Source organism: Patella vulgata, chromosome 8 (assembly GCF_932274485.2).
Source record: "Patella vulgata chromosome 8, xgPatVulg1.2, whole genome shotgun sequence".
Lineage (NCBI taxonomy): Eukaryota > Metazoa > Mollusca > Gastropoda > Patellidae > Patella > Patella vulgata.
The window spans coordinates 5,465,303-5,478,165 of record NC_065886.2 but is presented as its reverse complement, the minus strand read 5'-3'; the positions used below and the strand labels follow the sequence as shown (position 1 = coordinate 5,478,165).

The 12,863-nt window shown below is 36.9% G+C and overlaps 1 protein-coding gene across 1 annotated transcript in view; it reads right to left on the bottom strand.

The window, feature by feature from the left end:
- The window catches only part of LOC126829404 (notch homolog 2 N-terminal-like protein A), a 188,025-nt gene that overhangs the window by 90,822 nt on the left and 84,340 nt on the right, over window positions 1-12,863 (bottom strand). The window contains exons 4-5 of the mRNA XM_056102802.1: window positions 10,154-10,261; window positions 8,724-8,834 (exon numbers count right to left, since the gene is read on the bottom strand). Coding sequence (XP_055958777.1) covers window positions 8,724-8,834; window positions 10,154-10,261 — 219 coding nt within the window. The remainder of the gene's footprint in view (window positions 1-8,723; window positions 8,835-10,153; window positions 10,262-12,863) is intronic.

Sequence of the window (12,863 nt, the reverse complement as noted above, 5' to 3'; positions counted from 1 at the left end):
CCTTTTATGTTACTTAAGACAATCTTCAAAATCTGAAATAAAAAACACTGGGAGAAAATAATCTAATTTTCTCCCAGCCCCCCCTCCCTCTATTGTGAGGCAGAATCACAAATGGGACAGGTATATATATCTATACACTCCGCCTCCTCAAGGGTTAGATTAACACACCGTCCATGGAACCACTCTGAACAATGAAAACATTGGATTCCCAATCCTCGCCCCCATGGTTTTCGGCAAACAATAGATTTTGCGTGTAGGACGCACTGGGGTATGATTATCTCCTTTCATGATTTTATTTCTATGATGCTCTACCCACGGGGGTACTTCCCTATCCTTACACGGCTTTATTCGGTCATGATGCACAATGGACTGAGCATTACGTGTTTTAACCCGTAAGAGATAAGGGGTCACGACCTTGTCAATTACCCCTGGGCCTTACAAAAATGGGCTTAATTTCTTATTCTTCCCCTTGAGACATGCAGTATCCAAGATATACACACAATCCCCAATATCCTACAATTTTTTCCAGATTTTCACATCGTAATCCTTTTTCATTCTTTTTTGGCGAGTTTGCAAAGTCTTACGTGCCATTTCATGCGATTTAGTAATATTTTCTTTAAGATTTTTTAGATACACATCAGGCAGGGATTCGTGATCCTCCGATGGAAATCCAAACATTAACTCAGCGGGCATATTAACTTCTCTCCCCAACATTAATTTATTGGGTGTATACCCTGTACACCGGTTTACAGAGGAACGAAGGGCACCGGCTAATTGAGGCAAATAAATGTGCCAATATGCTTGCGTATCCCCCATATAGCAGCGTAACGCATCCATTAATGTCCGATTGTACCGTTCTACCTGACCATTGGATGAAGGACGATAAGGGGGAGTGCAGGCTCGATGTATTTTCAATAAATCACACAAGGAGATAAATAGGTCACTTTGGTAATTCCGACCCTGGTCCGTAACGATGTGGAACGGAACTCCAAATCTTGAAAAAAAATCATTGACGGCGGCCTGCGCTGTTATTTCCGCAGTTTGAGATGGTAAATGGATACACTCTACCCACTTGGTGAATTGATCCACCATCATCAAAATATATTCATTTCCTTGGTTTGATTTGGACAAGGGGCCCAAAAAATCCAAATGAACTCTTTCCATAGGGGCCCCTGCATGATAATTGACTAAATTATGTCTAGCTATCCTAGTTGCCTTTTTACTTTTATTGCATTGCTTACATGGGGCTACATATAACTTAATTTCTTGGGTCATCCCATACCAATAGTATTTTGGTTTTATTCTATATCTAGTCCGATCCATCCCTTGATGACCAGCCGTAGGGACATCATGATTTAAACGTAATAGTTCGGGGACTTGGGCACCACTAATTGAGAATGACCGTCCGGGTCTTTTCTATACAAAATTTGATTTTCATCTAAATAATATAAGTTCTGATTGATCCAGTAACTTTTAGCGGCAGGACTAGCTAGAAATAATTCACCCTCCCCTGGTTCTATTTTATTAATCATCCAAATAATCAACACAATAGCCAAATCGGAATTTAGCTTTTGGCCTTGTTTGATTTCCTCTTCTAATTTGCCTGATAAAACAATTCCTGAATCATCCGGAATCAAAGTTAACACTTGGGGATTTCCCTGGGTATTTTTAGGAGAAACTATTAGAGCACAGGTTGTTAACAATCCCTCTAAATTGGTAGTACCAAGATTTTCATTAATTTTGTCTTGTCATTCCCCTCTAAAACTATTTAAGTCAATATCAATAGTGGGTTTACTATTAAATTTGGGGGGAATTAAAGGGACAGCCTCCTCGACACTAATTTGATATTCATACCAATTTTCATGAGCTCTTACACAGTATTTACAACCCCACAGGGCAAATCACTAGGACGTACATTCAGGGCAAAATCAGGACAAGGACCTGACACAGGTATCCTAGACAGGGCGTCTGCATATAAATGTTTGGAACCTGGTCTATATTTCACAGTCATATCATATTGGGCAAGTTCTTCCATCCACCTAGCTAACTGTCCATTAGGGCTTTTAAACTTAAGCAACCAGGTGAGACTACTATGGTCAGTCCTGACTGTAAAAGGACGACCCAAGAGATAATGCCTAAATTGACGGGTAAATCGAACAACCGCAAGTAATTCTTTCCGCGTGGTACAATAATGCTGCTGTTCAGGTGTTAGAGAAACACTTGAATAGGCTATTACTCTCTTTTGCCCATCCTGGATCTGACTTAATTCCGCAGCTACTGCCAAATTACTCGCGTCAGTATCCAAGACAAAAAGATATGTTTGATTGGGTAAAGCTAAAACTGGGGTAGTTATTAAAGCAGTCTTTATATTTTCAAAAGCCCCTTGCTGCTCCTCCCCCAATGAAAAGGTTTTTAACCCGTGATAGAGTATAAGGCCAGCGCCTTCTCTGCGTATCCTTTTAAAATACTCGGTGATAATTGGCGAATGCCAGGAATTGTTCTACCTTCCTGGTATTTTTAGGAACCGGCCAATCTCTCACCGGGGCTAAGTGTTTATCACTCATATTTCTATACCATTATTGTTCACAATACGGCCTAGGAACTCTACTTCTTGCCGGAATAATTCACACTTTTTAGGTTTCATTTTTAACCCGTACTGACGGAAACGTGCTAAAACTGTTCTAAGATTAAATATGTGATCTTCAAATTTCTGCCCCATAACTAGCACATCATCAATAAAGGCCAACGGTATATTCCAATTAAGGCCTTGTAGGACTAGTTTTGCAGCGCGAGTGTACGTGGAGGGACTATGGCATACGCTTAAATTCGAAGAGCCCAAATTTAGTCAAAAATGCTGTTTTCTTTTGATCCTCATGTTTGACTTTGATCTGTCAATATGCAGAGTTCGCATCTAATTTAGAGAACCATTGATTACCTGCAAGGGTATCTAAACATTCTTCGATAATAGGTAACGGGTATACATCCTTAGTAGTAACTGCATTAAGAGCTCGATAGTCAATACACCATCTTACTATCCGTCAGGTTTGCGTATCAATACTGGGGCCGACGCCCAATCCGAAGTGGAAGGTTCAATAACACCTGCTTTCAACATTTTCTTTAAGTGGGCTTCCTCCCCCGAGGCAAAACACAAAGGTGTCCTACGCATCCATCCCTTAATGGGCAGGGCATCCCCTGTGTGAATGGCATGTTCTATAGAAGTGAAATTTCCTAAGTCATATTTAGTTTGAGCAAAAACGTCACTAAACTCAATCAATAATTCAGCTAATTGCTTTGCTTGACAAATGCTTAATTGATCGTTCATATAAAGAAATTAAATGTTCAGGCATCTCCTTGATACCATCCTCATTTATTACCTCATTGACCTTGGAGGGACCTACAGGGTTAGGGGTGGGGGACCCCGGTAAAGATATTGATTCCTTTCCAACCTCATAGGCTTGTCCAATTATGTCATTAGATTTCAAAACAATTTCCTTGTCAGACGCATTAATCGATATTATAGTACAATCCGAACCAGTGTCAATTAAATTTTCTATTGTTAAAGGGACCCTATATGCAATAACAGAGGGTATTCTAGCAACATAAATTCCATCATCAGGCTTAGAAACACTATCACTCCTCCCAACCTTGGATATAGGGGCAATGTCAACATCACATTTGTCTACAGGTTCAGGTAGGGGTGCTTGTTTCAGGTTTGGGCCTTGTTCAACAGGGATCGAGGGAAGGCCTACTGCCTCGTCCCCTGATCGTTTAAATTAGCACTGTCCTTAAAGCTTAAATGTTTCATTGCAGTTAATTGCGAATTAGAAGGTCGCAAATGACATTCAACATGTCACACTTGCCCTATTAGGTGACGGGGAGGACCTTCTCGTATTTAAAGTCAAAATTAAAGTGCCTATCATATCCTTAAGTTGAGTTATTTCCGTCTTCATCTGACCTATTTCAGACTCCTCTTTAGGTTATTCAGGGGTGGCCTTAACATTTAAACTGGGAGGTTTAACTTGATTGCGCACAGGCGAAGGACTAGTCCTACGTACATGCGGATATACCGGACTATATTCCACTGCTGTTTGCATATCTGCTTAGGAAATTCCCTAAATCCTACTTGAGAGGGACTGGGTGATCTTGACTCAGGGTAGTAATAAGTACGACTAACCCGAGGGGATCTTAGGTCTTTATATAATGGTCGAGGGAGCGTGGATCGAGATTGACGAGACGTAAACTTATCCGAATCATAGTCATCATGTCTATCTGTTCGGGGAAAATTTCCAATCTCATTAAGGGATCCTACCTCACTATCTCCCCCCGGGATAACCACTACCCCTATTCCTATCTGAATTAGATTTTAACGGAATTACGCTGTTGACATGAGTGAACCACTGCAACCGTTCAACCGCTTCCTCAATATCAATTAATCTTAAGTTAGCGACAAATCTGCCCGCTTCTGGATTATTACATCCCGAAACCAATTTCAAAACAGATTGTCTAGCTATAAAATCATCCGACGACAAACCAGAGTAAGCTCGTAATGCTAACTGTTGTACACGATCACTCCAATCACTTATCGACCCATTGAGACCTCGAGTTGCGGTCTGAATCTCAACTTGAGCAGCCTCCGGAATAGTTTGAACTCCTAAGCGTTTTTGCATCATTTCTAAAGATGATTTAAAATTCATGCGAGGACATCTCCGAGTTATACTTGTAAAGTATTCCGCTGCCTTATCCGTTAAACAAGAACATAGATAATCCTTACACCGAGAGCTATGAGACCCCCAGGGCTGGGACAGGGCAAAACGGATAAACTTATCACTAAAAGTATCCCAACTTCCATCTGATTTCCCGTTATAAACTAAAAAGCGAGGAATAGTTGAGGGGTTAAAGGAGTCTTCTCTTGGTTGACGTCTATTATCATGTCTTACAAACCTCCCCTCCTTTTCAAATGTATTGGGGTGGGGTTCCCTACTTCTCACATCCTGACCTGAGTACAAAGTGGGTTGCATACATGACCGTGGATCCTCTAAACATACCTCTGCCTCCTCAAGAAAAGCTTCCCTATAATCAAAGGGTTCTGATTTAACTGGCCATTTAGAATCGGTACCAAATTCTAATTTTTCTGCCATGATATGATTATTGTTGAATTAAGTAAACTAAGTTTATTTGCAACAAAAATGTAACCAATAACCCTTTCAAGTAACCTAGGATATAGGGGCTTTACTATAAAAGTAATCTAGGAAAATAATTCAACTTAATCAAGTCAAGAATTAAACTTAATCTAAAAAATTTCCCAAAAGTTTGACTATTTTCTCAAAAGTCGGCCATTTTGGTTGTTTACTTCCGCGAAATGCGTATCGGGAAATTCCTGAGTTAATTATACTTTCCACCTAACGTAAACATAGACCAATAAATATCACTAAGTACAAATTAGTATCCCTGCAGATTATTAATAAAAGTGAGGTAATCTAAATTATTTGTTGGGTTGTCTATATGGCTAATATTACCGATTTAGCTAGAGCTAACCCCCAAACACTCACAAAGCATGCGTTACCATGGTGACGGCTAGTACTTTACCGTGCTTTCGAGTATTCTATGTCAACAATTTAAATAATATATATGTGAGTTTGCCCCATTGCAATATGAACTACAATTACCCTAATAAATATATCAGATACGAAATTTCAATCACTACTACTTTTTTATAATTTACAATAGGCAGTTAGGTGAATTTTATCCACTCACTAAAGGGGAAACGGGAATTTTAAACTAACTCCCACTAACACCCTACCCACAAAAGTTCAAAAGCAGCAGCGCCATTTATTGTAAAATTAGACTTTATCTAATTTAAAAATACCAACACCTACTTTCGGATACCCAGTATTGACCTGTGATGGCCGAAGAAGGCCAATAATGGGTTATGGGGTGTCTCCTTCTGCAATCTTGCAAAGCTAATTACATAGGCTATCTAACTCAACACTACAGGATAAAAAAACTCCCCATCAACAACCATTCACTTCAGGTAAGCAGTAAGCTACACAACTTCACCAGTTAAATAAACTCCAGACATCAAGAGTCAAAGATCAGAGAGGTGAATGCACATACATGTGTAGAGTGGTTCGTGCAAATAACAAAAATCCAATAATCGAGCTATATTTGGGGCTTATTTTAACAAATATGATAAGACTTACCATTAAAATCATCATTCATTAACAATTAAACTATTGCTAAGTTGGATATTTGTATGATTTGGCCATTTGAATGGGACTTTCTAATTATATGGAAAAGTTGATCGCCCAAGTAGCGTTACAGCGGTAGATTTTTTCATTAAAAAGAGTTATGTTTCTTGGTCACATCAAAGTTTCAAATTTTGCTCTGGAAAACGAATTCTTAATTTCCGCAGTCGGCTTTCTTCGTTTTTTTTCGTACGTACAATTAACGATTGAATTTAACATTTGTACGCGTGCGCAGCCCTTAGTTAGAGAGAGAGATGTCTGTATTTTGAGTTGATTTTTTTAACGTTTACATGCAATAGACTATAGTTAAAACTTTCTAATAAGGGGTGAATTTCGTGGTTTACAAACGCAGTATGTAGAGAGTGCTTACCGTACTCATATTGTAGATGTTAAATATTCTTTATGATAATCCTATTTTGTTTCAAATAATTATCACAAATATAAAAACATCCACATCAAAAACAGTGTTCCAAATGTCTAGCATTGCATTCGGAATTCCGTATAAGAATCTACTTAAAAGTCAAAAACGCGACTCCTACACATTGTGCTCTATGTGTTATAAATTAAAGAATAAACCGTAAATCAATTGAACCCATTTCAAGGTGGAACTGCATGCTTTTTGATATGATTGGGCTATTTGTGGCGCCAGATAATCCAAAAATAGAAGTCGATACGTGACAATGCGTCTCGAAAAATTCTTTGATCTGTTATATGACTGGAAAATTCTGTTATTAAAAACAACCGGCATGACAATGACTATATAATAAGTTGGGAGTTCTACAATAGGGATCTTTTAGTGAAATGTTAGAGAAATTTGAGTTTAAATATATCCTTTGTGTTTAAATTACCACTTATGGTTAGTTGTGTCATTTTATGTATCAATCTGGAAATTTCTGTTTTATAGCTATTGTTCTCGAAAGTAAGACGCACAATTTACGCATCGTGTCGCGTTTTCATATTTTTAATAATTATGAAGCAGTCAATGCGCGTCTTTTTGGTTATATTTCAGTTCTAGAAAAATGAGTTGTTGCTAGATTTATAATAACTGGAACGTTTTGTAATCACCATGTTAGAAATGGCAAATGCATAAGGATAATATACATGAATGGCATAGCCATAATGGCACATCCTCCTATTAAATTTGACACAAAATCGGAGGCCAATTTGCAGTGCCCTAAAATGATTAGAATCCGAGTCTTGTGACCAGTACCGTAATTTTATTTTAATCATGCACGTCTGGTTAATCGAAACTAGAGAAAATAATTTCGTTCAATTAATTTCCAGTCTCAAATTTGTTCTGCGTATTTAGAGCTAGCAACAATGTAACTTCTAAAGTAACTAAAGCGCCCACTAACAACAGAGTTTTACGGTTAAATAAAAGTAACTTTCACAGTCTTGCAGTGTCGGTATGTTGCCACGAGAGTGGATTTAAAAGATAGAAAAAGGGCGAAACTACACGAGTTGACTCTGAACCGAGAACCGTTACAATATATACGTCATTGGTTACAATCAACTAACTTAGAAATTAAATCGCCGAGTTTTAGCCAAAATTTTAATCTAGTTCGTAACTACTTATTTTCAAAGTCCAACGAGTAAAGAATAATTTTTTTACATGGCTTCATTGATAAATAAGTGAACGAATATTGTCACGTGAATGTCTATTTTGGGCGACTGTTTGCTGCTTACAGTGCACGAGCGAGCCCGTGAGAGCACTTTTCTCATAAACGAAGTTTTGATCCGCGTGACAACATGCTGTTAAAACAGGTCAGTTTATATAGTACAGATAAATGAGTCTGTGGGCCACTCTAACATGTGAGCTTTTCATACCCTATAACAACACACGCATGTGCACTCTGGGGTCATCAATACAGACCAGTCCATTCTTAGCTTAAGGGAGACTGGGCAAGTTTATAACAATATCTTTTTAGGCCTTGGGGTTTGAGTTAAAAACTTGTCTAATTTGTTTTGTTTATCTTTGTTTACCTGGTCCGCCATCTTGGTTCATTAGAGCCTTTGTTCAAATTCGATAGAATAAGTTGGATAACTATTTTCCTTGGTGTTCTTCAATTTGTTTACATCAAACAGATAACCACCCAATTACCTATACAGAATCTATTTACAACTGGTATAAATTGACACTGTTATTTATGTCTAAAACTCATTTTCCTCAACATTTGCACGAGCCAGATTTATCAAGCCTTCATACCCAAGGGCGCATAACTCATCTATCCGATTTGTGACAACCTTGATCGTCTAGGAATAGCTGGCGTGGATACTGTCTGTTGGGACTCAGTAGTCTTGGACTTCACGTTATTTCTGTAATTATGGCTACCGAAATCAGGCGAAACATGTAGACAATTAAATAATAGTAATTTCTTTAGGCATTTTAACCTTTATTTATTATATTATGCAAATATTTATATATAGGTTTTTATACCGAAGAAGATTATATAGTGTACAGACATAGTACCAGCTTACCTTGACAAAAGGACCCTTCAAATCCAGGAGGACAGCTGCAACTCACGTTACCTTCTGATGGATAACACGTACCATCATTTAAACAGGGGTTGTTCATATCACAGGGGTTAACTAAAATTAAATTAAAGAAATGCAGACCTCACATACATTAGTAATAATGTATATTAGATACTGAGTGACCTAATTCCAATTGTTAATTATAGCATAATGTAATATGGATATGGGTCATTCCATGTCAAGGGGACCAAATTCTGAGAAAGCTGTAAAGTGACCTCCTCTGAAAATTTATAAAAAAAAACATATATGTTATAGTACATACAGTCTTATGTAAAACTGTAAAGTTATAGGACTCTAGTATTAATATGACCATCTGAATCGGATACCCGTTCGCAAGTTTTGAAACTACTGTTATATGGCCCGATTTTAGTGTTCTGATTTTATATCCCCTAGATAGACAATATTCTTGAAATTAAGGGGTTTGTAAGAGAATGTTATATTGATTGTTTTTTGTACAAGTATCACATTTTGGCACTTAAGGTACTCCATACGCAGTTGATGGTACTTTTCCTGTAATCTGTGATTGTAAATTCTTAATCTATATAACATTTTTTTACACACCCCATAATTTCAAGAACATAAACTGGCTAGAAGGAATAAAATCAGATCACAAAAATCGAGTCATATAACAGTAGTTTCAAAACTTACGAAAGGGTACTCCGATTTAAATGGTCATATCTCAGTCAATATTTATACTAGAGTCATATAACTTTACAGTTTTACATAAGACTCTATGTACTATAACATATTTTGTTTTCATAATTTTCTGAGGGCGTCACTTACAAGCACTGGTCCGGGTGAAATGGAATGACCTAGAAATTATCAGTGATGACTGTAAAAAGTAGGCTACTGGTGAGGATATGACATTACCAAGTAAGTATAGTGACATCCTACATTCTGATCGATGCCATAAAATTATTCATATCAATTCTGTATAGCATGTTAGTGAAATGGTCCGATAAGCAGCAGAGGAACAAGCTGAGTTCGGGAAAGGATATTCAGTGGTAATAAATTTGTATTACTAACTGTAAAACAGGTTGATTATATTCGGTCTTATCGATTTCAGGTACGCCTTGTCCGAATTAATCAAACAAAGTTATGTTATACATTGTTTGAGCAAGATTACATGGACCTATGGTAACAATGTTATAAATTATAATGTAACTAGTTAATTCAGGTGTAATGAGTTAATTTAGATGTAGTGAGTTTATTCAGATATAACGAGTTAACTCAGATGTAATTGGTGGATTCTTGTGTCAATCTAATCTAGTGTCAACCAAGAATGTATCCTGAGTCCTTTTCTTTTCCTAAAATGAGCTTGTTAATCAAAGCATGCTAAATTATTATGACAATAAGGAATTTAAGTAACTTACTATCACAGTTTTCTCCTAAAAATCCTGTAGTACAATTACAGCTGTAACCGTTATCAACTGGTAAACATATACCGCCATTTTGACATGGGTTGGGTAGACACAGGTTCACTAGAATTAAAAAGGCACAAATAATATAAACATGTTGGTTGGTTTCTCTATAAGGATTAATTCTCTCAATTTAATATTGTTATTATTGCTTATCAATACCTTTCCCCAAAATTCTAAAACCTGATCATCAACAAGCACGTGCCCTGATCGTCAACAAGCCCATTCCCTGATCCTATTTAACTTTCGGCGGCCTTGGTCAAATCGGCAGATGGTCTTAATAATTGGATTTAGATAACATGCGCAGTTCACAATCTATTCCCGTTTACCTGCAGTGTTGATTGGGTTAGGTTCCGATTTTCTGTTCGACTTCCATCCATAATTTCATCATGAAGTGGATAATCGAGACTATGCTTTTTTTTATCGTACCGAAATTAGTAATGATGATCGAGGCTAGGCCGAAAATTCAATAGCTAAAATTTCGGTTCAGAGTGGATCAATTTCACTGAAATTTTCAGTAATTTCCTTTTACATTATTTAGTTTTAAACTATTGTAGTAAGAACTGTCAGCTCTTTATCTAATATCCCAAAATGCATCTTTAATCCAAATAGTGGACGTATTACAATATTCCCCTTAATCACAACAGTGTATGGGTTGCAATTTCAATCTGTCCATTAATCACAACAGTCTATGAAAAATCATATAATGTTTTTCTTACAAATACAATTAATTACAACAACATATGTCTTACAATTCTTACAATTAATTACACCATCATATTGCTTACAATTACAATATTTCTATTAATTACAACAGCATATGGCTTACAGTTATAATATGTCTATTAATTACAACAGCGTATGGCTTACAATTACAATATTTCTATTAATTACAACAGCGTAAACCTAATAATGTATGGAATAGAATTACAATATGGACATTAATCATAATAGTGTATTAATTAAAATTACAATATTTGCCTTAATTACAACAGTGCACCAGTAACCCCAATTTCATTTCAACTCAATTCCGCATCATCCCGGGCAGTCGTTACAATAGAAATACCGACCAAGGTTTATGCGTATGTAAACCCCCCCCCCCCAAAAGAGCGCATTCTGAAATCTGTGTCTAAATGGGTCGAATTGGCCAATATCCAAAATCGCCGCCAGTTTTTGCCGGGGTAGTTGAATCCATTTCCATACACAGTTTGGTGATTAGTTATACAGCGGAGTTAATATTGGGGAATGATTCCAGTTGGCGGGAAATTCGAATTTTGCAAAATGATCATATTTTGGTGTCGAAATATACATTTTTGAGGTAGCCGATTCCAATAGAAATTAGGGGACTAAGGATTCTCGAGTCTGCCTCAGATCTTATACGATTGCATTCATCAAGCATCGTCAACAATTTAAATAATATATATGTGAGTTTGCCCCATTGCAATATGAACTACAATTACCCTAATAAATATATCAGATACGAAATTTCAATCACTACTACTTTTTTATAATTTACAATAGGCAGTTAGGTGAATTTTATCCACTCACTAAAGGGGAAACGGGACTTTTAAACTAACTCCCACTAACACCCTACCCACAAAAGTTCAAAAGCAGCAGCGCCATTTATTGTAAAATTAGACTTTATCTAATATAAAAATACCAACACCTACTTTCGGATACCCAGTATTGACCTGTGATGGCCGAAGAAGGCCAATAATGGGTTATGGGGTGTCTCCTGCAATCTTGCAAAGCTAATTACATAGGCTATCTAACTCAACACTACAGGATAAAAAAAACTCCCCATCAATCAACACTTCTTCCTTTACACAGCAACCATTCACTTCAGGTAAGCAGTAAGCTACACAACTTCACCAGTTAAATAAACTCCAGACATCAGGAGTCAAAGATCAGAGAGGTGAATGCACATACATGTGTAGAGTGGTTCGTGCAAATAACAAAAATCCAATAATCGAGCTATATTTGGGGCTTATTTTAACAAATATGATAAGACTTACCATTAAAATCATCATTCATTAACAATTAAACTATTGCTAAGTTGGATATTTGTATGATTTGGCCATTTGAATGGGACTTTCTAATTATATGGAAAAGTTGATCGCCCAAGTAGCGTTACAGCGGTAGATTTTTTCATTAAAAAGAGTTATGTTTCTTGGTCACATCAAAGTTTCAAATTTTGCTCTGGAAAACGAATTCTTAATTTCCGCAGTCGGCTTTCTTCGTTTTTTTTCGTACGTACAATTAACGATTGAATTTAACATTTGTACGCGTGCGCAGCCCTTAGTTAGAGAGAGAGAGAGATGTCTGTATTTTGAGTTGATTTTTTTAACGTTTACATGCACTAGACTATAGTTAAAACTTTCTAATAAGGGGTGAATTTCGTGGTTTACAAACGCAGTATGTAGAGAGTGCTTACCGTACTCATATTGTAGATGTTAAATATTCTTTATGATAATCCTATTTTGTTTCAAATAATTATCACAAATATAAAAACATCCACATCAAAAACAGAGGAGCACACGACATGCGCAAAGAAAAAAAACCTTAAGCATTTTCAAATCGGTTCGGCAGCAGTGTTCCAAATGTCTAGCATTGCATCCGGAATTCCGTATAAGAATCTACTTAAAAGTCAAAAACGCGACTCCTA